Source organism: Erinaceus europaeus, assembly GCF_950295315.1.
Source record: "Erinaceus europaeus chromosome 5 unlocalized genomic scaffold, mEriEur2.1 SUPER_5_unloc_1, whole genome shotgun sequence".
Classification (NCBI taxonomy): Eukaryota; Metazoa; Chordata; class Mammalia; order Eulipotyphla; family Erinaceidae; genus Erinaceus; species Erinaceus europaeus.
Genome location: NW_026647112.1, coordinates 670,991 through 695,266, shown reverse-complemented (window position 1 = coordinate 695,266; position 24,276 = coordinate 670,991). Strand labels below are relative to the sequence as shown.

General features: G+C 41.6%; 1 protein-coding gene across 1 annotated transcript; it reads left to right on the top strand.

The window, feature by feature from the left end:
• Positions 1–3,738: 3,738 nt before the first annotated feature.
• On the top strand, positions 3,739–4,575 carry LOC132536105 (upstream-binding factor 1-like protein 1). Its single transcript, XM_060183715.1, has one exon. It carries the CDS (start codon positions 3,739–3,741, stop codon positions 4,573–4,575), a length of 837 nt encoding a protein of 278 aa, XP_060039698.1.
• Positions 4,576–24,276: the final 19,701 nt, after the last annotated feature.

Below are 24,276 nucleotides of genomic sequence, written 5' to 3'. Positions count from 1 at the left end.
CAGGTGCTGGAACCTGTATCCCTGCATGGGTCCTTGTGCTTTACTATGTGCGCGTAACCAAGTGCACCACTGCACCTCCTGACTCCATTGCTATAGCATTCTTTGTATCTCTTTGTGGACTATTTTATTCTATTTTTTATCATAACTGTGGAACCCACTTTTGCCTACTCTAATTACCAGAAGTGTTTTAGATTCACTTAGTAGTGTGGTTTTATGTTTTTCTACCTCTAATTCTTTTTTTCTTTTAATATTTAAATATTTATTTTCTCCCTTTTGTTGCCAGTGTTGTTTTATCGTTGTAGTTATTATTGTTGTTATTGATGTCATCATTGTGAGATAGGACACAGAGAAATGGAAAGAGGAGGGGAAGACAGAGAGCAGGAGAGAAAGATACTGGCAGACCTGCTTCACTGCTTGTGAAGCGACTCTTCTGCAAGTGGGCTTGAACCAGGATCCTTACACAGGTCCTTGTGCTTCTGCGCCACGTGCACTTAATCTGCTGCAATACCGCCCGACTCCCTCTACCTCTATTTATGACTTAAGAACTGATTCCATTTCAAATTTCTTGTCATGACACAGTTCGTCTATTTACAAGGGACATCTTGGTTGCCATATGATTTTGGCAATTATAAGTAAGTTTTGATTAAAATGACTGCAGGTTTTTGTGAATGTAACTTTTTAACTCATTGAACAGATAAGAAACACAATTGTTCTATCAATGCATGTTTACATTTATGACTAAAACATCCAGAGTGAAACTGCTAGTCTCTTCCTGTCAGGCTGAGCTTCACTGATGGGAGACAGACGACCAGGGACTCATGGTTGAGCTGTACACAGTATCACTTTATTCATGCAGAATGCAGAACAATCTAAGCCAAGCTAAGCTAAACCTAAACTAACTAAAGTAAAACTCACAATGCTGTCTTTATATATACTTGCCAAGTAGGGTGGGAACAGGATGTGACATAGAGAGGGTGGAGAGAAAAGTGACTGGTGAAAATCAGGGTGTGACAAAGAGAGGGGGCGGAGCAAAAAGACATCATGAACCAGTGGGGATTAAACTAATGCCATGCAGAGGTTATGTAAATAGAATACAGTGGTTATGTAAATAGAATGCAGTGTTAATCAGGGGGGTTTAAACCAAATGAAACAGAAGGGGTTTTTAAAAGCATACCAACATCTTCCAAAATGGTACATTCTCGTTTTTTGCATTCTCATCTGCAGCAATGAAAATACCTGTTGCTCACATCTCAGGCTTTGTGACTGCTTTGTATTTCACCATATTAAGTGCTATATACAGCTTTTTCATTTAATTTGTAGTTCCAGAGACAAGATATTTTTTAATTTCTTGTTATTAATAGTTTGTTACAAGATTGTAAGATTACAATATATAGTTCCACACCACACCCACCACCAAACTTCTGTTTTCCCATATTTCCACCTCCCAGAAATAGCAACTATAGTCCTCTTAAGTCTTTCAGTTTTCTTGTTTCTCTTTTGTTTGGATTATTTTTTTGCAAGTTCATGTAAATCAGATCTCTAGATTCCACATATGAGTGAAATTATCTGGTAGTTGTCTTTCATCCCTTATTTTATTGCAAAGTAGTATTCCATGGAGTATGAGACAAGCTATTTTAAAAAAATAATTCCCTTCATGTATTGATTTCTTTATATGTATTGCTTAATGGGAGGATTATGATATGGTTAAGGAGAAGATTATGATTTTTTTTAATCCTTCCTGGACTTGTATTCTCCCCATCCACCCACCCCAGAGTCTTTTACTTTGGTGCAATACACCAATTCCATTTCAGGTTCTACTTCTGTTTTCTTTTCTGATCTTGTTTTTCAACTTCTGCCTGAGAGTGAGATCATCCCATATTCATCCTTCTGTTTCTGACTTATTTCACTCAACATGATTTTTCTCAAGGCCCATCCAAGATTGGCTGAAAATGGTGAGGTAACCATTTTTTACAGCTGAGGAGTATTCCATTGCATATATTGTTTCTTTTGAAGTCATCCCATAGGTCTCTGTTGTTGTTTTCAGCATCTCTTAATCTTTTTTGAGATCTCTTACTTCTTTTTTAGTTGTCTCTCTCATATTCTCTCTCTCCCCCCCTCACTATTACTTAGTTTTCTTTGTTGCAACCAAAAAGAGATTTAATTCACTTCTGAGTTCATGAGAACTTGATAGTAGGAACTATCCTGTGGTAGTTTCTAGAAGCTAAACTGATGTTGTTGAGGTAGCATGGTCTCACCTGGTGACTGAGCACACAGATTCCTCAGAATCAGCAGAAAAACAGAAATAGCAGGGAGACCACTGGACTTTGAGAAGCCCAAAGGTGTGTAGATGGTTTGCATAACATGCTTCTCTTTGACAAAGAGCAGAGTGGCTCAAGTTAATATATGCATGACTGACTGGGCACTTGTACACCTGCTTTGTGTGTTCTCTTGAGAGCAGAATAACATACAGAGAAATAGCAGTTTTGTGTTCTCATGAGAAGCAGCAGCTTTGATATCAAATATATTCTGTGCTGAGTGTACTTCTTACAAATTAAATAATAGCAGAATTAACAATGCTACCCACAATTACACATGGGAGTTGGAACTAATGACAGAAAAGTATTTCCTAAGGATAAGAAAAATCATATATAATTAAAATAATTAAATATGTAAAATAATCAAACAGAGAGTACATGGGGGAATGGCTCAACAGACAGACTACTGGACATGCAGATCTGAGGTTGCTAGTTCAAATCCAATATGACATATACCACAGTGATGCTCTGACTCTCTGTCTAATGTGAAATTTTTATATGCAACAAATAAAATTAATGTTTAAAAATGCTTTATGGGAGTTGGGTGGTGGCACAGTGGGTTAAGTCCATTGCAAGGTGCAAGGACCGGCATAAGGAACCTGGTTCGAGCCCCCAGCTCTCTTCTTGCATAGGAGTCACTACACAAGCAGTGAAGCAGGTCTACAAGTATCTATCTTTCTCTCCCCCTTGCCTTCTCCTCCTCCTCAATTTCGCTCTGTCCTGTCCAATAGCAACAACATAAATAACAACAACAATAATAGCTACAATTATAAAACAACAAGGGTAACAAAAAGGAAATAAATAAATAAACATTTAAAAATTGCTTTTAAAATAGCAAATATTTCCATGATAACCAACTCATGATTTCTCCTCATGTTGGAGATACTTTCTCATTGTTGTACACAAAGAAACACCTGGAAGATATTAAGCATAGTTTCTTCACAGCATTTCATTGCATACATGAGTGTGTGTATGTATATTTGTGTGTTTATGATTACATTAATTTACATAAGAAGCATATCCTTATCTAGATTTGATTATATATTTATACAGCAAAGAATAACTTCTCTTTCTATGCAGAAATAGAAACAACGTGCATTACAAAGCTTCCAGAGGTTACATGACCACTGAGAGGAGAGTGAAGTGCTCTGAACTCTTGCTGTTGCATTTCATAGCTGTGAAGTTTTCAGTGAACTCAAGCCTGCAAATGGCATCATATGAAACCCAAGCCAACTGGTCCAGAGAGGACACTATGGAATTGCTGAAGCGCATAGAGGATACTATTCCAGCTGATGACAGACACACATTCAGAACAACACAATCAAAGATGGACTGGGGAAAAGTAGCTTTTGGAGACTTTTCTGGAGAAATGTGCAAACACAAGTGGTTACAGATCTCACATAACTTGGTAAAGTATCGTACAATGAGAGAATTAGTTCTGGATGCTAAGGAGTGTACTGAAAAATTCTACAAAATGGAAAAAAGGAAAAGACACCCTGACTTGCCCAAGAAACCCCTGACTGCTTATCTCAGATTCTTTAAGGAGCAGAGACTCCAGTATTCCCAAATGTACCCCAAACTTAGCAATCAGGAACTGACCAAGCTCCTTTCTGAGAAATACAAGGAGCTCCCAGAGCAGATGAAGCTGAAATACATCCAAGGTTTCCAGGAGGAGAAAAAGGAGTATGAGGAGAAGATGGATGATTTCAGGGAGAACAACACTTATCTCTTCCAGAAGTCCAAGAAAGCTCACACTGTCAAGAGGAGAACCACCAAAGCCCAGGAGAAGTTTCTGAGGAACTCACAAGAAGTGAACTCTTTCCCTGAACACTCTTCCAGCCAGAAGCTGAGATTCCTTGGGGAGCCCCAGAAGCCCCCTATGAATGCGTACCATAAGTTCCACATGGACATGTGGTCAAGCAGGGAGCTAAAGGGCATGCACTCGAGTGCGCGAATGGTGGAGGTCAGCAGATGCTGGCATCGCGTCCCACAGAGCCAGAGGGAGCAGTACCAGGCTGAGGCTGAGGAGCTGCAGAGGCAGTACTGGGTGGACCTGGATGTCTGGCTCCGCAGTCTCACCCCTGAAGAATATGCTACCTACAAAGAGTCATCTCGTGGAAAAAGAAAGCCTAGGGGCATGATGGGAGGCCCGCCCCCCAAGACCCCACCTCCAGACCTGCAGCCCCCAGCAGCAAGGACCCCTCAGGAGGGGCTTGGAGAGAAGAAGGCTCCAGAAGAGTGGGGGCTCATCTGCCCCTAGGGGAGAAGTAGAAAATAAAGAGCATGGAACAGAATAGGAAGGTAGTGAGTCCTCAGACTCCAGCAGTGAGGATTCTGAGTCTGCCTCCTTTTCCTCTTCCTCTTCCTCCTCCACATAGAACTGCTCTAATGCAGTCTTCAACTGAGATTTGTTCATATCCTGGATGAGACTGGACCTGCAGCAGCATTCCAAGACAACTGACTCAAATTGAAGGACTTTTCCTCCTTGTGCCTTTTTATCTCTCTCCCTCCTCAGTGCAAAGTGATGGAAGAAGATGTGTATTTTCTGCCCTCTTCTGTCCTATAGCACTCCCAGAATCCCTTGCAATTAAATCTTCTGAAATTAACACAGACCCTCTTGGGGAGTGATGGACACACTGGATCAGACTGACTTCCTGAGGGAAAAGTTAAAAGTTATGCTCTCCTCATCCTTTGACTGCTAGAGGTGCAGGAGGCATCCATGAGCCTGGGCCCTCCCTATGGTGTGGGCCTATGCATCAGAACACATGCAGCACTACTTAGATGGCAGCATTGCTTCACTGGGAGGAGAGTTGTAGTCAAGAAACTTTGTCAAACTCCCTGCTCTCTAAAGTAAGGAGAGAGTATGTGGACAATATTTAATTATGGATATTTACTTGTTTTAAGATTTTTTTACTAATAAAAATTTATAAATAATTTTGTGACTTTCCCTTTTACTTGACATTATTTCACTCTCAACCTGAATTTTCAGATTATTCCTAAATTTATTCTTTTTTTCTGCTCCAACTCCCATTTATTGATCCTAGGGCAGCTGAATCACGTGTTTTTCTTACTGACAAGGAGTTGTGTGTGCACTTTATTCCACTTGTCTACTTGTGAATTCTTGTACCTGTCCCATACTGCTTTCATGGGTTGAGGTTAAAGCTGCATTTAAGAGTTGTTTGGAGTCAGTGGTGCCTCATACTTCCCTAAAAATTCCTGACCTTTGTCAAGAGTTGGGATGGTTCTCCTTCCTGTCTTCTGTCATCAGGCTTCTTTATGTTTGGTAAGAAGCGTGGTATTTGGTACTGAGACTATGGTGGCCCAGCACACTAGGGCCCCTCAGAAGATACAGACTGATGAAACATAGCTCACAAGACACTCAGTGAAGATAATTTGGCTCAGCACATGGTTTTCTGTACAACTTACACAGACCGGTTTTTATCAATAAGAAATGTAGTTAGAAGGTGTACCTTTGGGGCCAGGTGATGGCGCACCTGGTTGAGCACACATGTTACAGTGCCCAAGGACCCTGGTTCAAACCCCTGACCCCCACCAGCAGGGGTAAAGCTTCACAAGTGGTGAAGCAGGACTGCAGGTGTCTCTCTATCTCTCTCTTCCCTCTCCATTTCTGACTATCTGTATTCAATAAATAAATAAAGATAATAAAATTTTTTTAAAAAAAGGTGTACCTTTGCATGAGTGCTGCTGCAGAGTGCCATCATGCCAGGGGAAGCTCCAGTGCTGGGTGGTTCTCCCTCTGTCTGCCTGAATTAAAAAGTCAGAGCAGCAACAATGAAGTCATATATGCACAAGTCCCTGTCACTGCAAGAAGGCAGAAGAAGACAGAGAAAAAGGAAAAGAAGTGGAATCCAAGGAGCAGAGAGAGAGATCACTAGATGAGGTGGCTGCCTCAGCAGGGTCAAGCCTGACACCTCTGGGGAGTATTACGGTGGTTCTGGAAGAAAATCTAGTGCTGTCAAATCTCTTTTTTTCTTGTTTAAGATTTAACTAATGAAATAAATAATTAATTAATGAGAAAGGTAGAAGGAGAGAAAGAACCAGATATCACTTTGGTACATGTGCTGCCGGGGATTGAACTCAGGACCTCATGCATGAGAATCTAGTGCCTTAGCCACTGCACCACCTCTCGGACCATTCAGATCTCTATTCCCCTTTCTATTTCTTTTCTCCTTCCTTCCTTCCTTCTTCTCTTTCTCCCTTTCTTTCTTTTTCTTTTATTTTCATTTATGTATCTATTTTATCTTCTGTCTACTGGTCAGAGCAGTAGCAGTATGCCTTGCCTGCAAAAGGCACCAAAAGGCCACAAGAAATAAAAGAGTGGTCCAGGAGATTGCACAGTGGCTAAGGCACTGGACTCTCAAGCATGAAGTCTCGAGTTCAATCCCCAGCAGCACATGTGCCAGAGTGATGTCTGGTTCTTTCTCTCTCTCCTGTCTTTCTCATTAATAGGCAAGTAACATTGAAAAAAATACAAAAGAGAAAGAAATGGAATAAGTAGCTTAACAATAGGGCATAGTCTAACAAACATGCAAAGAATAGACTCATATGTACATAAATTCATTGCTGCTGAGCTGACTTTTTAATTCAGATGGACAGAGAGAGTGAGAGCCACCCCAGCACTGGAGCTTGCCCCGGTGTTATGGGGCTCTGCAGTAGTATCACAACCTGACTCTGGGATGCACTCATGCTAAGGTGCACACTCTACCAGGTGTACCGTTTCTCTGGCCCTGGCCCCATTTCTAACTATTTAGATTTCCTATTTGAGGGGTGCTGTTTTGGTCTTTAGGAATTTGGCTCTTGTACCTAAATTCACAACTTAATTGGAATAAGTTGTCCATATCTTCTATAACTTCATTTTAAGTCATTTATGCATGTGTTTTCTTTTTTTTTTTAAATAATTATTTATTTGCTAATGAAAGAGAAGTGAGGGGCACAATAAGAGCATGACTGGCATGTAGGATGCCAGGAATTGAGCTCAGTTATATGTACTGTTTGAAAGATTGAACCTATGTATTTCTTTTTTTTTCTATTTCTTGGGGAACTAATGTTGTATATTCGACAGTGTCGGGTCTCTGGCGGGGTGGTCTCCAGGGGAGAGGTAACGGACTGGTTCTTTCTCACTCACGACAGGGGTGACATGAAGTAAAAGACACCGGGGAGCTCTCCAGCGTGCTCAGAACTCATTTATTAGCAAGGTGGACATGAGTTAAATAGCAAACCAAACAAAGGGAATTATTGTTGAAATATGTCAGAAATTACAGGTTTCTTAAAGGTTGGCTTGCCCCTATGGTAGGGGGCTGGTATGACAGGAATTGATGAGATACAAGACAGTTATTCTCCATGATGCAAGCAACTTAATTATCCAAAGGTATTTGAGAGAAGCATAGGGGTTAAACCGGAAGGGTGAGACAGAGAGAAGATGGATATCAACAGGCCATATAGTTTGGAATTTCTCTTGTCTGGGGTCTGAGGTGTGTGATGAAGTGTGTGTTCTTCTGTGATCAGAAGGTGACTTTGAATAAGTGAATCTGCGGCCATGTGGCCTGCAGTTAGTGGAGGGAAGTACTGGGGTTTCTGTGGGCCTGAGAGTCAAGAAGGAAAGAACTAAGTCTGAGTTTCCTCCCTTTTGCTCACCTCGGTTGAGAGAGACTTACCAAGAGGTTATCTTCTCAGACCTCCATCCAAGGATGGGGGTGGTTCTCCCTAAGCTCTATCAGGCTTACACATAGTCCCAACACAACAGTAAATACAATAGTTTGTACATGCATAACACTTGCACAAACATAACAGTTTTCCACATAACAATACAACCCCCACTAGGTCCTCTGCCATCCTTTTCTGGAATTTAATTAATGATATCTTAAAAATCTATAACAATCACCCTGATATTAAAAACCTTATTACAGAGGGTGAAAAGGTCCTCCGGCAACTTTCTAGTCCGCCGTCCAGGACAAAGTCCCCATCCCCATGCCCTTCTGTGATTATTGATCTTGATCCCCCAGTACCCAGTCAAAATAAAAGCCTCCCAGCACCCATTGAAAGTAAAAGCCCTGTCCCCCTCCCTACAGGTTCCACCTCACTCACTAAAGTTCCCTCCATTGACCCTCCTATTGCTAATTCACATGAGAATGAAACCCAGCATTCTTTCCCCCGGCCTCTATCCAGTTTTACAAAACCCTCCCTCTCCTGAAGCACTTCCCGCAGAGAATGAGGCTTTGCTAGAAAAAGAGGCTGTCAGATAGTACAATCCCGATTGGTGTCCTCCTCCCTTTAATTCCCCTCCCTATATCCGTGCCCCTGCTCTCCAGCCTGACCCTCTCCTTGACAATCCCTCTGTCAGGCGGGCACGCTCAGGAGCCCTTACAGGAATTTCCACCCTCTGCAAGGTCCTTGCTGACCGGAGAGAGCAGCTTCAATTAATGAAAGAAATAGCTGCAGTTACAGAAGAGCTTACATTTTTAGTCTCACCAAAAAACCCAATCCCTAAAACTAAAACATCCAAATCAAACCCGGTTTTGGCTTTCCCTGTTACTCGGAGCCAGGCTCAAACTGGCTAGCCCTAACCCCTACGCTCTTCCTTGTCCAGACTGCTTCCCTACACCACCGCCCCTCCGTTTTGTGCTCTGGTCCTTGACCTGGCCAATAATACTGATTAGACCACTTTCTTTAAAACTGTAAAATATACCTTAGCCTAAAAGAATTTCAAAGATTTTTCTCTGCGCGGCGGAGGTAAACTAAGCCCGCCTGTTCTGCCCGCACAGCCAATCACGGCACAGAGCTCCTGCTCCACAGATTGGCAAAGACTGCAGTCAATCATTCCCTAGCCACTAACGCCCCTCCTGGGTAGATAGTCTGTGAGTTAGAAATCCAAAAAACAAAGCGGTTTCTCAAAGGGAAAATTTTCCTTTCACCAAAAATGTATGTTTTAAGTCTGTGCTAACCTTGTTTTCATTAATGTGTGTTAACCCCTAAGTAACTAAAGTTTGTTTTAAGTTTTAAATAAGATTTAGTTAAGCTAAATGTGGTTTTAAAGATCCCGACTCATAGAGTTGGCACACCTTTACCAAAGTAAAATATAGGACAGTTTCGTCCTTCTGATAGCTAATATCAGCATCAATTCATTAGTTAAAAAGATTTTCTGAGATATCTAGGCGTGGTAAAATGCCTCTACAGTCTCTGTCACTCTTGTAAAAATTGTAAATCTTACCAACACCTCAATACCAACTGCCACTGTTTGTTAATTTAATTCCATGCTTGAACTGACTTTCTAATAACCCAGTCAGTGTAGAGCAGTGGCCTTGCCAGGAAAAAAAGGGTTAAACATATTCCTGGCCTGATAAAAAATTTTTATTCAACAGATGTGATTCAACAAAATTATTTCGTGTAAAATGGTCATCTAAAAGAAATGTTAACAGTAAAAATTTATTTTAACATTTCAGCTATAAGGTTTATCTTAGCTTTTTAAGTTACCTATCCAAAACAAAGTGAAAGATCAATTAAGTTGTGTACCCACCCTTGTTCATAGCTGCCCTAAGGGTGTGATAGCTTTGTGATAAACAAAGGTCCTAGCAAACAAAGTTTAACATTTTACTTAAAATTGTTTTTAAGACTGGCTTGGGTTAGTAAAAGATAACACAATGGTTATATTAATTATTTACATGCCAGAGGCTCTTGCGCTGGTTTTCCTCTTTATATCTTTCTGCTTTTAAAAATTATCTGGTTTGTTTTAAGACACTGCCAGAGGTTTATTCTTGATAAATTAAGGTAATACATTGTGTTTTTGGTCTGATAAAAGATTTGTTTTGGCAAATCCTGATTTAACAAAATTAATATTTTGAACATTTAAACTATGAGGTTTTATTTTAGCCTAAAAGTTGCCATATTAGAGTTCTAAGGAGTAAAATCTATTTATATCTATGCTTACTCATGATAGCCTTGTGATGAGTAAAGATCTTAGTAAACTAAAGGTATAATAGTGTGCTTAAACTGTCTAATCAGTTTAAAATAATGCTAAAAAATGGTAAACATTTTATCATTTCAACACATTAGGTATTGACTTTCTATAACATATTGGTATATTCTAATAAAGGGCCTTCTAAAATCATATAAAAAAAAAACCTCAAGCCAATTCTAACCATTAGATCATCAATTAACTTGGTACAAGTTCTCTCCCTAAGTAAATAATTATAGGTACATCTGCACATGAAGAACTGACTGCTCATATGGTAAGATTTAAAACTAAACATTTTTAATCTTTTATTTATGGGTGTGTGATGACTCCTAAAGTCACTCATATCCTAAAATTTTTCTCATTTTTTTACAAGCCTCTTAAAATTGTAACGCTTGACCTGCCATAGTGAGAGCACTTTACTGGCTCCTGCATTGTTTAATTAAGATCCTGCTATTCAGACTTTTAAGATTAATCTCCATTGATAAAAGCCAATGCTCTCTGACAGATTGATGTAATTCACCTGCCCATGTTTAGTAAACAAAAACACTTTTTTTCTCAGTTAATATTTTTTCTAAATTTATGTGGGCTACAGCTCAAACAAGAAAAACTAAAACCCTTAAGCTTAATTTAAAAAAAAAAAAAGGAGAATGCACCCCCCAGTATTCAGTTGGCTAAAGTGTCAATGAAGTAACATACTAAATCTTCTTAATATTTACAAAAATTCAAATTGTCCATTTATTGTATCTCATTGACAAAGCCACCCACTTTTCCAGTCACAGAGACATATTCTTTTTCTCTTTTTCAACACTGGATGTCCATGTTTGTTTTCCTTTTATTATGGTGGATGACATTATTGTTCTTGCAAAATCCACAGAGTCCCTGTTGGCAAGTCCTTACCACAAAGGACGCCATGGCAGTATATAGCCCAGCTAACCTCACCAGCTTATCCAAGTCTTCTCTTTCTGCTGACCTACCACTGCTGACTTCATCTTTGCATGCTTATTGACTGCTCACTTTTCTCAAAATGTTCCTCGATGTTCAAGGAACCTCACCTTGACTTCTAATGTGTATGCACCTCCTCTGTGTTTTGGTAAACACCATCCTATATTTTCATGTCAATTCTTCTCTACCTGGTCCTTGCCTCCTAGTTTTGCTTGTTCCACAGCTGACCCTCTATGAAGAAGAAAAATTTCATCAGTTGGCGCTGACCAGAAGACCAGACGTGCTGTGTTTCTTCCCCTGGACATCACATCCACTGACTGCTTCCCTTAGACTTGCTGGTGGCATGCTAGGACACTCTATATATTTCTCCCATGAATTTTCTGACAAATTACAACAGGTTATAGACTCCACCACAAATAGTCTTGAGTCACTACAGAGCCCCTTATGAGACCCTTATTAGTCTTTTGTTAATGATTACCTTAAGACCCTTTATTTTTAATAAGATTACTTATTTTATAAAACGGCAGATTGACTCCTTGGCATTAAAACCTTTGCAAACACATTATCACAGACTTGATTTGGCTGACAGAGGCATGGCTGAACCTGAGGGTGACAGACCCCCTTTTCGGATGGCATAAAACTCAGAATTATGCATTGAGACATCCAACCTTGGCAGGGCAAGGACACCAGTAAGGGGTGCAAGGCAAAGCACTGCAGGGGGAGGACCCTATCATCCGCCTCTGAGTCCCCCGTGAAGCAAACCTGATTTGCATGGAGGTTGGTGTCAGCAACAAAAATTGTTTCCCTAGAAACTGTGGCTCTGCCTCCCCTCCCCCAAAAGACACCAAGAGCCTTATAAGATGCAGGAAGGTTGGTTTTGCACCCACCCCGCGGGAGGAATCAGGTCAATACTTCCCCCCTCTGGTTACGCCCACCAAACCTGCTGTTAGGGTCTCTGCTCCTCACCCCCATTGCCTGCCTCAATTTAAAATTATAACAAAGGGAGGATATGCCAGGAGCCATTTCTCTGCTTTATAGATGATAAGCTTTGAGACAACTGAACCCCTCAAGACAAGTGTTAATTCCCCACTGGGCAGGCCATTTCCCCTTAGGTAAACCATTTATCAGTAATCAAGTGAGTCAACACAAGTGAGTCAACACACAGTTTGGTTCCCGCCATTTGTTGCAAGGAACATTCCGCTTTGAAGTTTGCTCCCCCTCCCCCCTCCTCCAGCATCCCTCTCCTTCCCCAAAGCCTTATAATGCCTGTGAACACAATAAAAATTTGCAGCTTGATCAGAAACTTGTCTTGCTGTCATTCTTCGTGTCTCATGTTCCTTCATTTTAGGTCTCATTGGGTTCCTAGCCCCTGTTCACCGCCCTGCTGGTCGGGGCATGTAAATAGACCACAATGTTAAGCAGGGGGGAGCTGGCATACTGCCCAACAACTCTCACACCCCAAGGACCCAGAGCCTCAGCTGCCAAGTCAGGCAGCACTGCTGGGTCCTGTGAGTTTCTAAACAAGTCCCATTTATAGTCTGTAGTTTCTTTTATTTTTTTAATTATTTCTTTATTGGAGAATTGTTTTAATTCAATAGTAAATACAATGGATTGTACATGCTTAACATGGCATGATCTCACTCTCAGGTAGAAGTTGAAAAACAAGATGAGAAGAGAAAACACAAGTAGAACCAGAACTGGAGTTGGCATATTGCAGCAAAGTAAAAAGACTCTGGGGTGGGTGGGTGGGAGAATACAGATACAAAAAAGGTGACAGCTGACCTAGTGGGGGTTGTATTGTTATATGGAAAACTGAGAAGTGTTTTGCCTGTACAAATTATTGTGTAGTCTGTAGGTTCTGAGGCAATTATTCACCATGTTTTCATCAGGAGAACAATGTGGAAAGGCTCCCACTATACAGCCCCCCTGCTAGGCCACCAAGGTGTAGCTCTTCTCCTACATTTCCTGGTCAGTTCTCTGTTCCTAGATGTCAGCACAGGGCTTCCCCCCTGCTACTCCAGCCTCTGAGGGCAGTAGCAATGGAGACTCACGATTGCCTTTGGTGAGTCTTAGGTTTGTCCTCTACTCCCTTCAAAAGTTTTTTTTTTTTTTTTTGGAAAAACAGCCTGGAGGTGGTGCCTCAACCAGTAAACTGCTGTACTGTTACCACCAGCTCAGTCTCTCCTTAGGTTCTCTCTGTCCATGAGCCACAGGTGTTTGCTCTCACTAGTGATTTGGCAGGTTCCTGAAGATGTTCTAGTCCTGCCTTGTTGCAGTCCCAGATGGTCTCTTTTGGTATTCCTAGTTGACCCAGGAGAGAAGAGGAGAGAAACACAGCTGCTGCTGCTTTGTGGCCCCATCTCAGGAAGTCTGGGCTGTGGAACCTATGTATTTCTAAGAGTGAGGAGGTAGCAGCAATCTGTCATGATTGATGCAAAGGGTGAACTCGGGGCCACCAGCTTGAGAGGATGGTGCTCCTTAGCCCTCTGTCCACTTGTCCACTGTCTGGGGGACAGCCTGGTACTGACTCACAGACGACACCTGAGATGTCTCCCTTGATAGAAATCAGTGCTTCTTTGGAAGTCAGGTGGTAGCACATTGGGTTAAGCCCACATGGCTCAAAGCACAAGGACCCAAGGACTGGCTTAAGGATCCAAGTTTGAGTCCATCTGTAGGGAGTCACTTCACAGGTAGTGAAGCAGATCTGCTGGTGTCTATGTTTCTCTCCCCTTCTCTGACTTCCCCTCTTCTCCATTTCTCTCTGTCTTATCTACAAATGACAATAACAATAACAACAATTATAATAACAATCAAAATCAACAATGGCAAGAAAATGAAAATAAATATTAAAAAATTAAAACAAGAAAGAAATCAATGCTCTTCCAATGCCAAGATGAAAGAAGCCACTATGATTATTTGGAAAAGGGTTAGGGTTACACTCCTTCTTCCCTTCAAGAACACACTCGGACTTCTCAGAGCTCTGGAGCCTGTGAAGTCCTCAATCAAGATGATAGTTGATGTCTTTAGGGTACCTGCAGCCTTTTTCAGGCAGAACTGTCTCTCCTGTAGTGGGTCCTGAAGGAAAGGGTCAGCTTTTGAGATCTGGATGCTACCCCTATACATGGGGTAAAAAGGCTGACAGTATCTCCCATTCCTCTCATCCAGCTAAATGCATATCTCAGTACATTAACCCAGTTCAGGTAATGTGGCTCCCTGAAGTCATTCTTTATGTACCTCTATAATATATTATTTATTTACATATTAATCTCAGGAGAGAGAGAGTTATATGTAAAGTTAAGCTCTCAGGCCTATGACTTACTTTGGAAAAAAGCTGGGGTGTTTGGTATGGTGCACCTGTGAACTAGAACTGAACAATCACCCTGCTATTTTTTTTCTGATTTTCTTTCTGGTTTTCAGTTGATAGCAAGTTGCAATGTATTATTTAAAAAACTGAATTATTTTAATTATGAGAGAGGTAGAGGAGTAGGAGGAGATGGAGAGAGAAGCAGATCAGCACACAGGCACATGTTGGGGATGAACTCTGACTTCATGCTCAGGCGGCCAATGTCCTAGACACTGCATCATTCAAGGGCCATGCCACCATGCCATGCCCCACTCAACTCCAGAATGATGGGTCTGACATGGTCAGCACCCTAGAAAACTCTCTTCAAGGAAGAATTCTGGGAGTGGGTCTTGGCATCCTGAGCAGATCTAAATTGGAAACTCTGATTATTGTTTTCATTATGTACATGGTAATGATGCCGTGTAATCGGGGATGAACAGCTCCTGTTCCCAGATTAGATACAGATGAACAGGAAATGAGGTGGACAAAGTTATGGGTCATCAAATACATAAAGTTTTAGGAAAAATTCTTATTAATACTTACTCACCTCCTCTTATGAAATATGTTAAAACTCTATGTAAAATACTATCTGCTAAGCCTGTTACTCAGAAATACATCACCCCATGAAGTACGACATTTTCTGTAAAACCGCAAGGCCATTACTTTCTGTATTCAGATATTGTTTATGTAAGGCTGAAGGATATATAAACTCTCACTTGCTAAATAAAACTTGAGTTCAGATTCACCCTCCAACAGAGTGTGGTGTATTCTGTTCTCCTCCTGACCCACCAGGTGGTCACCTTCAGAGTTCCCTGATCCTTCCTGCTGCTCCTCCGCCTGAGCGGTCTGTCGCACCACCGGAACTGTTCTGAGTGAGGGTGGAAGATGTGAAAGCCCCTGGGTAGGAAGTGACTCCCTGAGAGGGAGCAGATAGAGAGATGGCTCAGTGGTGGAGAGCAAGTCTTGAGTCTGTGAGCTCCCAGGGCAGAATCCCACCTCTCCTAGGCCTGACAGCTAATATGGGTCCTCCTAGATCCATTACTAAATACAGAAACAGATTTGTCAGAGAAGGAGCCACATCTAGAAGGAGAACATCTCCATGGATTGTTAGTTAATTAAATAGTTATAATATGCCAGGGCTTTGGAGCATGTTGGAAAGTAGTAGATTTAGACTTTGTTTTATTTGGATTTATAGATATAGGATGAAAAATGCCATGGGATTTACATACCTATGTATGTAATTCTCTGTATTCAGATGAATTCTGCAGCATCTGAAACAACATTTCAGGTTGTTTCAAAGCATTTATTTTTTTTTATTTATTTTTTATTATTTTCTTTTTTATTGCCACCATTTATTGGTGGGACTTGGTGATGGATGATGACACTATGAATCCACTGCTCCTGGCAGCCACCACCCCCTCTTTTCCCATTTCCTTCTAACTTTTATTAGATAGGACAGAGAGAAATTGAGAGAGGATGGGGACAGAGAGAGAGAGAGAGAGAGAGAGAGAGAAAGGTAGACAACTGCAGACCTACTTATCCACTCTTGAAGCTCATGAAAGAAAGGAAGGACATATTTATTTCATTGTTGTTAAGGTCACAGTGTTGGGAGACAACTCAATGTCGAAAGCACCAACTAGCCATGTATGTGCACTAAGGTCAAGCACAAGCCACCACAGGAGAGCACCTGTGCAGAAAGAAGCTTCCAAAAGATGGGGCTTGCTCCTTCTGCCTCCATCTCTCCCCCTCTAACACTCTATCTCCGTAAAAAGGAATCGGCCATGATCACTGGAATTCTTCATGTACCTAATTCTATACATACACTAATGCCAAAACATATAAGTATATGTTGACGTTTCTTAACATAAACATCTAAAATATGTCATATGAGAAAGGAGGGAGTGTTTTATGAATAATCTGTGGGATTGACATGTTAAAATCCACTGTGTAAACTGCACCCTACTGCACAGATTGCATAGAAACAGCCTGGATTGCTGTAGTTTTCTGCCACCTTGTGGAAATACTGGACAATGCATCTGAACAGTTGCCAACCAACAAAGTATACATTGGTATTAATAAATAGACCTGGCGGGGTGCAGGGAGGGCTAGGGAGTTGCATGGAAGGTCTGGCTTAAGAATCTAGGTTCGAGCCCTTCCCCCTGCTCCCCACCTTCAGGGGAGTCCTTTTACAAACAGTGAAGCAGGTCTGCAGGTGTCTATCTCAACCGCTCTCTGCCTTCACCTCCTCTCTCGATTTCTCTCTGTCCTATCCAACAACAATGACAGCAACAACAATAATAAAAGCAACAACAATGATAAGCAACAGGGGCAACAAAAAAGTGAAGGGAAAAAAATAGCCTCCAAGAGCAGTGGATTCATATTCCCTCACCAAGCCCCAGAAATAACCCTAGAGGGCTAAATAAATAATAGACCCATAACATCGTGGGAAAAGTTACAGGGGAGGTTGCACATTGAATGTCTGAACAACTAAGTTTGACTCCACCCCTCCAGTTCCAGGCTATTTGGTTTCTCCTCTTCTTTAGTTAATATGTAGAATATGAAGTGAATGGATACTTATGAAATACATGGATACATGTAGAGACCATGGTCAGGTAGATAAATGCATTGAGGAACTGAAGTCTCAGCAGAAAGGCAGCTTTTTTTTTTTTTGCTCCTCAGGGAATATTTGAATTTGATTTCAAAAACTACAAGTAAAAATTATACATTATAATGATCCCATGTCCCTATATTGTGGGAAGACACTGACCAGGGTCTGAGAGGGAATCCTCAGGACCAACTTTCCCCCTGAGAGGAGATGAGTTTGTTCACAACACTGTTTGGAAGAATCACAAATTACTCCATGATGAGATGTGCAAAGTGTGAACTTTTTATTTCAAAGGAGTGATACCAAAGTGGTACTGTTACTCATGCTATCAAGGTGTAAGATAGCATGAGTAACAGATTATACAAGGACCATGGTGCTTTCATGTACACCCTTTCTTTTAAATGCCAGATTCTAGTCCCACCTGGAGCTAGCTTCCCATTGTTCTGCTGAAATTACCTGCCTTTCCAATTGGCTTACAGTTTTCTAGGTGTGGTTACCTTTCTTTTTTTCTATTTATTTTTTATTTCAGAAATGATAAATTAACAAAACCATAGGGTAGGAGGGGTACAACTCCACACAATTCCCACCACCCAATCTCCATATCCCACCCCCTCCCCTGATAGCTTTCCCATTCTCTATCCCTCTGGGAGCATGGACCCAGGGTCGTTGAGGGTTGCAGAAGGTAGAAGGTCTGGCTTCTGTAATTGCTTCCCCACTGAACATGGGCGTTGACTGGTTGGTCCATACTCCCAGCCTGCCTCTCTCTTTCCCTAGTAGGGTGGATCTCTGGGGAAGCTGAGCTCCAGGACACACTGGTGGGGTCTTCAGTCCAGGGAAGCCTGGCCGGCATCCTGATGGCATCTGGAACCTGGTAACTGAAAAGAGAGTTAACATACAAAGCCAAACAAATTGTTGAGCAATCATGGACCCAAAGGTTGGAATAGTGGAGAGGAAGTGTTAGGGGGGTACTCACTGCAAACTCTAGTATACTTCCTGAGGTTGGTGGTTACCTTTCTAAAGCCACACACACACACACACACACACACACACACACACACACACACACAGTGTGAAGGTGTTTCCTTTGTGCTCTGAAAAAGCCCTTTCTACTACTTCTCTGACCCTAATATTAAGTCAGTTATTTCCAGTTATTTCATAAAGGTCTGCTTCTCTGCTACTTGCTTAATGAGCAAAGACATCAAAATTAGCACTCTAGAGGCATGGTTGGTAAAAATCAAGAGGAAAGCATATTTAAATAATTAAAAGTAGAAAATAATTATCAATTTGATGATTGAGACAGGATAAAGACCATAAAGCACACAGCCCAGCAAAGTCACATGCCTTTTCAGGAACCACAACTTGGCCTCAGCAGGCCACGTCCAGTGCTTTCACCCTGAGCACATTCCAGGGCAAGGTCTGTCCTTCATTGTGGCAAAATCAAGTAATATTACAACTTTTCATGAGAAAGGATACAAGGCAACATTACTTTGTTTCTACTGTCAAGGAAATGATTGAAGAGGGGACCATCTCATACTAGGTGTTTGTTCTTCAACCTTGAGGCAGGCCCTAGCCACTAGTGTATTTCCTGAAATTTTGAATCAGAACCAGAATGGCCTGGGAGAGAGCTCTTATCATTTCAACAAGGGGTAGGGAGTGGGGGAGTTCCTGTTAGTCCCAAGCACCACCCGGGCACTTGACTACACTATTGCTCTCATTTCTGTATTTCAGAGCAGTTTTCATAAAAGACAAAAAGAGAAAAATAGCCTCCAGGAGCAGTGGATTCCTGGTGCAGGCACCAAGCCCCAGAAATAACCCTGGAGACCAAAAGGGAAGAAAAGTACTTTTCAGTGGAGTGGATAGTGGCGCATCTGGTAGACTGCATGTGTCAGAATACACAAAGTCCCAGATTCAAGCCCCCAATCTCTACATGCAGAGCGGAAGCTGCATGAGTGTTGAAGCAATACTGCAGGTGTCTTTCTTTCCTTCTCCTTCATTTTCTACCCCTTCCCTCTCAATCTCTCTGTTTCTATCCAATATATACCTAGTATCTTTCCAAAAAAAATAACTTAATTAAAAATAAATCATTAAAAGTAGTAATTAATTATCAGTTTGATGATTGAGACAGGACAAAGACCGCAAAGCACACAGCCCAGCTAAGTCACATGCCTTTTCCGGAACCACAACTCAGCCTAGTGTATTTCTGGAAATTTTCAATCAGACCCAGAATGGTCTGGGGGAGAGCTCTTATCTTTTCACAATGGGTAGGGAATGGGGGAGTTCCTGTTAGTCCGAAGTACCACCCGGGCACTTGACTACACTATTGTTCTCATTTCTGTATTTCAGAGCAGTTTTCATGTAGACAGGAGATGGGGCAGGCAGTTTCTGGCCCAAAGGCCCAGACCAGCACATGGAATCCCCGCCATGCATTCTTTAAATCCAAGATTACCTCAGCATTGTCTGGCTATTGGGCAGCTTCCCCCCTGGGCAGGTGCTCTGGCCACAGTACACACAACTGAAAGTTGGTGCTCTCCAGATTGAGGTGGATCCCTTCACTGAGACTTTAAGAACATTTAAAGATGTCAAGCATTCCCTGAGGAGCAAAAAGCTGCCTTTCTGCTGAGAATGAAATTCACCAATGCATTTATCTGCCTGCCCATTTGTCATAATATTTCTTCTCTCCTTTCTCTTCCCTTCCCATTCTTCTCCTTGTCCTCTTCCTTATTATATTTGTATTTATTTATTTATTACTAGATATTATGGGATAGAAACAGAGAGAAATTGAGAAGGAAGTAGGAGACAGAGAGATAGAGAGATGCCTGCAGCTCTGCTTCACCATTTGTGAAGCTTTCCCCCTGCAGATAGGGACCAGGGACTTGAACCTTGTATACTAAGATGTGTGCACTTAACCAGGTGTGTCACCACCTGGCCCATAGGCTTTTCTCTTCATAGTCTCTGTCTCAGTCATATAATTGGGGTATAATTCCATACCAGCTCCATGACCAAAGTTCTGTGTTCCCAACCCCTCCAGTGGAAACTGCTGTAGGTCTCCCAAGCTCACAGTTTTGGGTTAACTCTATCTAATCACCCCATTTCTATTCAATTCTACTGTCTCGCCTTAACTTCCTTTATTATCTTTTTTATTTTGCCAGAGGACAGCTCTAGCTCATGGTGGTGAGGGGGACTGAACCAAGGACTTTGGAGCCTCAGGCATGAGAGTCTCTTTGCATAACCATTATGCTACCTACCTCCTCTCATTTCACTTCCTTTCTAAACCACACTTACACCTACTATTTCCGAGTATCCTTTCTATTCCCTCTTCTCTCTCAAATAAGAGGAGATGTCCCTGAGTTCCTGATTCCCTTTTTGTGATAGTATAGAAACAAAGATTACTGGTGACAAATGTTTCTGGTCCTGGTGGAACTGGGGTTCAGAGCCCTCTAGTCATCTTCCCCTATCATCTCCCTCCTCTGGGAATATGGACCAAAATTCTTTTTGTGGTGCAGAAGGTAGAAGTTCTGACTTGTATTATTGCTTCTCTGTTGGACATGAGTGTTAAGCAGGGGGGGGATTAAACCAATGAAACAGAAGGGGTCTTAGAAGCATACCAACAGTGGCTGAAAAGAATTAAGATATAAAGCAGAACAACTTGTTTAATAATCAGGAACAGAAGTATAGCAGATGCAATTTGGAGTCTTCATGTTGGAAGGAGCTAGGAATTCTATGTATATTCCAAGGGGCCCATGACTTTACTAATTTTTGACTGAGCCCAACACTGGGAATATGGTGTCAGAGTTGAGGGCAGAACTATAAAACTGGATAAGGGAAGAGAAGCTCCCAAATATAGGAAAAGTAGATAGGTACCATTCACTGTAAATGCCATCAATCTGATCTTGGGCCAATGTCTATTCATATTTAGCCCCTGTGCACCCCTGTCAATAAGCATTCTATCGTGGTCCTTTACTGGTGGAGGCGACATCATGCCTGCTGTCAGACAAATTCCGAGCATGCCAGGACTGAACTAAAACTATTCCTCCTTTTTGTATAATGGTGGAGATGATGTCACATCTGTTGCCAGACAAAGTCAGAACAGACTGGAACCTACTGCAGAGTGGGAAATTCTAGACTAAACCGAAGCTATTTGTTTTTAATTACATTGATAATTTGAGGACTTATTGGCTATATTGCAAATGCACCAATATTACCTGGGGACAATAGAAGGAGATCCCTGGGGGAAGTACATTGTGACAACAATTATGGCAGTGAGTGGAACAAGACTAAAAATGGCCTAAGAGCTGAAGCTGTTGTACCCGTTGGGAGGCTTACAGAAAGAGAGCTGTTTGTCACCATTACAGCTTCTCTATTAGCTGGACCCAGACCAAAATCCAGAATTACGGGTGGCTTATAGTATAAGTGACAGACTGTGGTCTTCACCTAATTATAGAGAGGCCTTATTACTTATCCTCACCCACATAAATTTAGTAAACTTTCATTAGCTAAAAGTCAGTGAACTTTCATATATGCAAAGGTTAACCAGAAGAGAACCCCCATGGTGTGTACTTACTTTACAACAGAATATTTTTTTAGGTGGGCAGTCTACTATGATCTAGTTAGACCCATCCAAGAATGGGTTAAAGAGAAAAGCTACTATATTTAGCTCCAGGGAAAAATGTTTACTCAGACAGAAGGTCAGAACAGGGAGATGGTCAAAACACAGATGGTCATTTCAAAGAAATTTTCAAGGGTAGATTTAGGCTACTGCAGACCCAAGAAACTTTCAAGGTGAGATCAGGATGCCCCAGACCTATGGAACTTTCTAAGGAAAACATACCTATAATAATAATAATGTGGTTTAAGGTTATACATTTTGTCATCTGCATCCTTGATGTTAATGAAAACCATCTTACATTATGTCAACTATATCTGGGCAAAAAGTGTTTAAAAGGGAGTCGGGCTGTAGCGCAGCGGGTTAGGCGCAGGTGGCGCAAAGCACAAGGACCAGCATGAGGATCCCAGTTTGAACCCCGGCTCCCCACCTGCAGGGGAGTCGTTTCACAGGCGGTGAAGCAGGTCTGCAGGTGTCTGTCTTTCTCTCCCCCTCTCTGTCTTCCCCTCCTCTCTCCATTTCTCTCTGTCCTATCCAACAACAACAACAACAATAATAACTACAACAATAAAACAACAAGGGCAACAAAAGGGAATAAATAAATAAAATAAATATTTTTTTAAAGTGTTTAAAAATAAAGCTCTGCAGAGAGATGACAGAGACACTTCTCTCCTGCGCCTAAAGCAGCTGATGTGTCTCTCACTTCATTCATCTTGCTGATGCCCCTTTCCTTCAGGGACTCTGAGTTTTACCTCCTTACTTCACTTACTTCCTCCAATGCCACCCATTTTATCCCAAAGGACACACTACCCTCTTTTATTGCTTTTTATTTTTATTTATATTTTTATATGTTTCATAACTTTTTTATATATCCTAAGGAACCCAACATATCCATCCAAAAACATCTGAGTACACATATGTTCTTAGCAGCACAATGTGTAATAGCCAAAGCCTGGAAGCAACCCAGATGTACAAAAACAGATGAGTGGCTGAGCAAGTTGTGGTCTAGATACACAATGGAATACTACTCAGCTGTAAAAAATGGTGACTTCACTGTTTTCAGCCGATCTTGGATGGACCTTGAAAAATTCATGTTAAGTGAAGTAAGTCAGAAACAGAAGGATGAATATGGGATGATCTCACTCTCAGGCAGAGGTTGAAAAACAAGATCAGAAGAGAAAACACAAGTAGAACCTGAAATGGAATTGGCATATTGCATCAAAGTAAAAGACTCTTGGGTGGTTGGGGGGGGGGAGAATACAGGTCCAAGAAGGATGACAGAGGGCCTCGTGGGGGTTGGGTTGTTATATGGGAAACTAGGGAATGTTATGCATGTACAAACTATTGTATTTACTGTTTAACATAAAACATTAATTCCCCAATAAAAAATAAAACAAAAAAATAAAAAAGGAAATGTGAAGAACCAAGGTGAGGATCACCTGGGAGAATGAACAACAGTATCCAGAATCCAATGTGCCATTCATACTTGCAAAAGCACTTGTGCTGTGGAAATTTCCTTTGTCATAGCACAACCCAGTTCCTAAGACCCTGGATCAGGAATAAACTTGGATGCACTTTCTGACTGCTGGCCCTAAGACAAGTACCAGTCTTGTCCTTCATTCTACCAGTTCAATCCCCAGCACCACCTGTGCAGGATCCTACATTTGTGCTTCCTCCCCATTTTCTATTTCTTTCTTATCTCTTTTGTAGGCACATTTTTCTCTTTCCATTTCTTATTTGGTTTTTTGTTGGTATGCATGAGACTCCTTCTGTTGGTTTAAATCCCCCCTGCTTAACACTATTCTATTTACATAACCACTTCATTCTATTTACATAACCACTGTTAACAAGCACCTCCCTCCAGGGCATCGGTTCAATCCCCACTGTTTCATGATATGTTTTTGCTCCACCCCCCCTCCTTGACACACTCTGATTTTCACCAGTCACTTTTCTCTCCACCCTCTCTATGTCACATCCTGTTTCCACCCTACTTGGCAAGTATATATAAAGACAGCATTGTGAGTTGTACGGTACTGTACTTTGAGTTTAACTCAGCTCGTCTTAGATTGTGCTGCGTCCTGCATGAATAAAGAGATACTGCCTACAGCTCAACCATGAGTCCCTGGTCGTCTGTTACCCGCCCGTGAAGCCAGCCTGGTGAAAACAACATAACCCGGCAAAAACAACAGTTTTTTTTTTAATTTTCTTTCTTTCTTTTTAAATCAGAGAACTGATGAGCTCTGGCTTATGGTGGTGCGGGGCATTGAACCTAGGACTTCAGAGCCTCAGGTATGAGTGTCTTTACACCACCATTATGGTATCTAACAAAACCCCATTTTCTGATACAACTATGCTGATTGCTGAGGCTCAGTGCCTGCACTAGGAATCCAAGGATGAGAAACTGAGAGGGGAGGGTGAGGCAGACCAGGAGCGAGAAAGAGATGCCCGGCACACCTGCTTCACCTCTCCTTACCCTGCAGGTGGGGGATGGGGCTC

Coding starts and splice junctions, on each gene's coding strand:
- LOC132536105 (XM_060183715.1), top strand. CDS start 3,739: ATGAGAGAATTAGTTCTGGATGCTAAGGAGTGTACTGAAAAATTCTAC.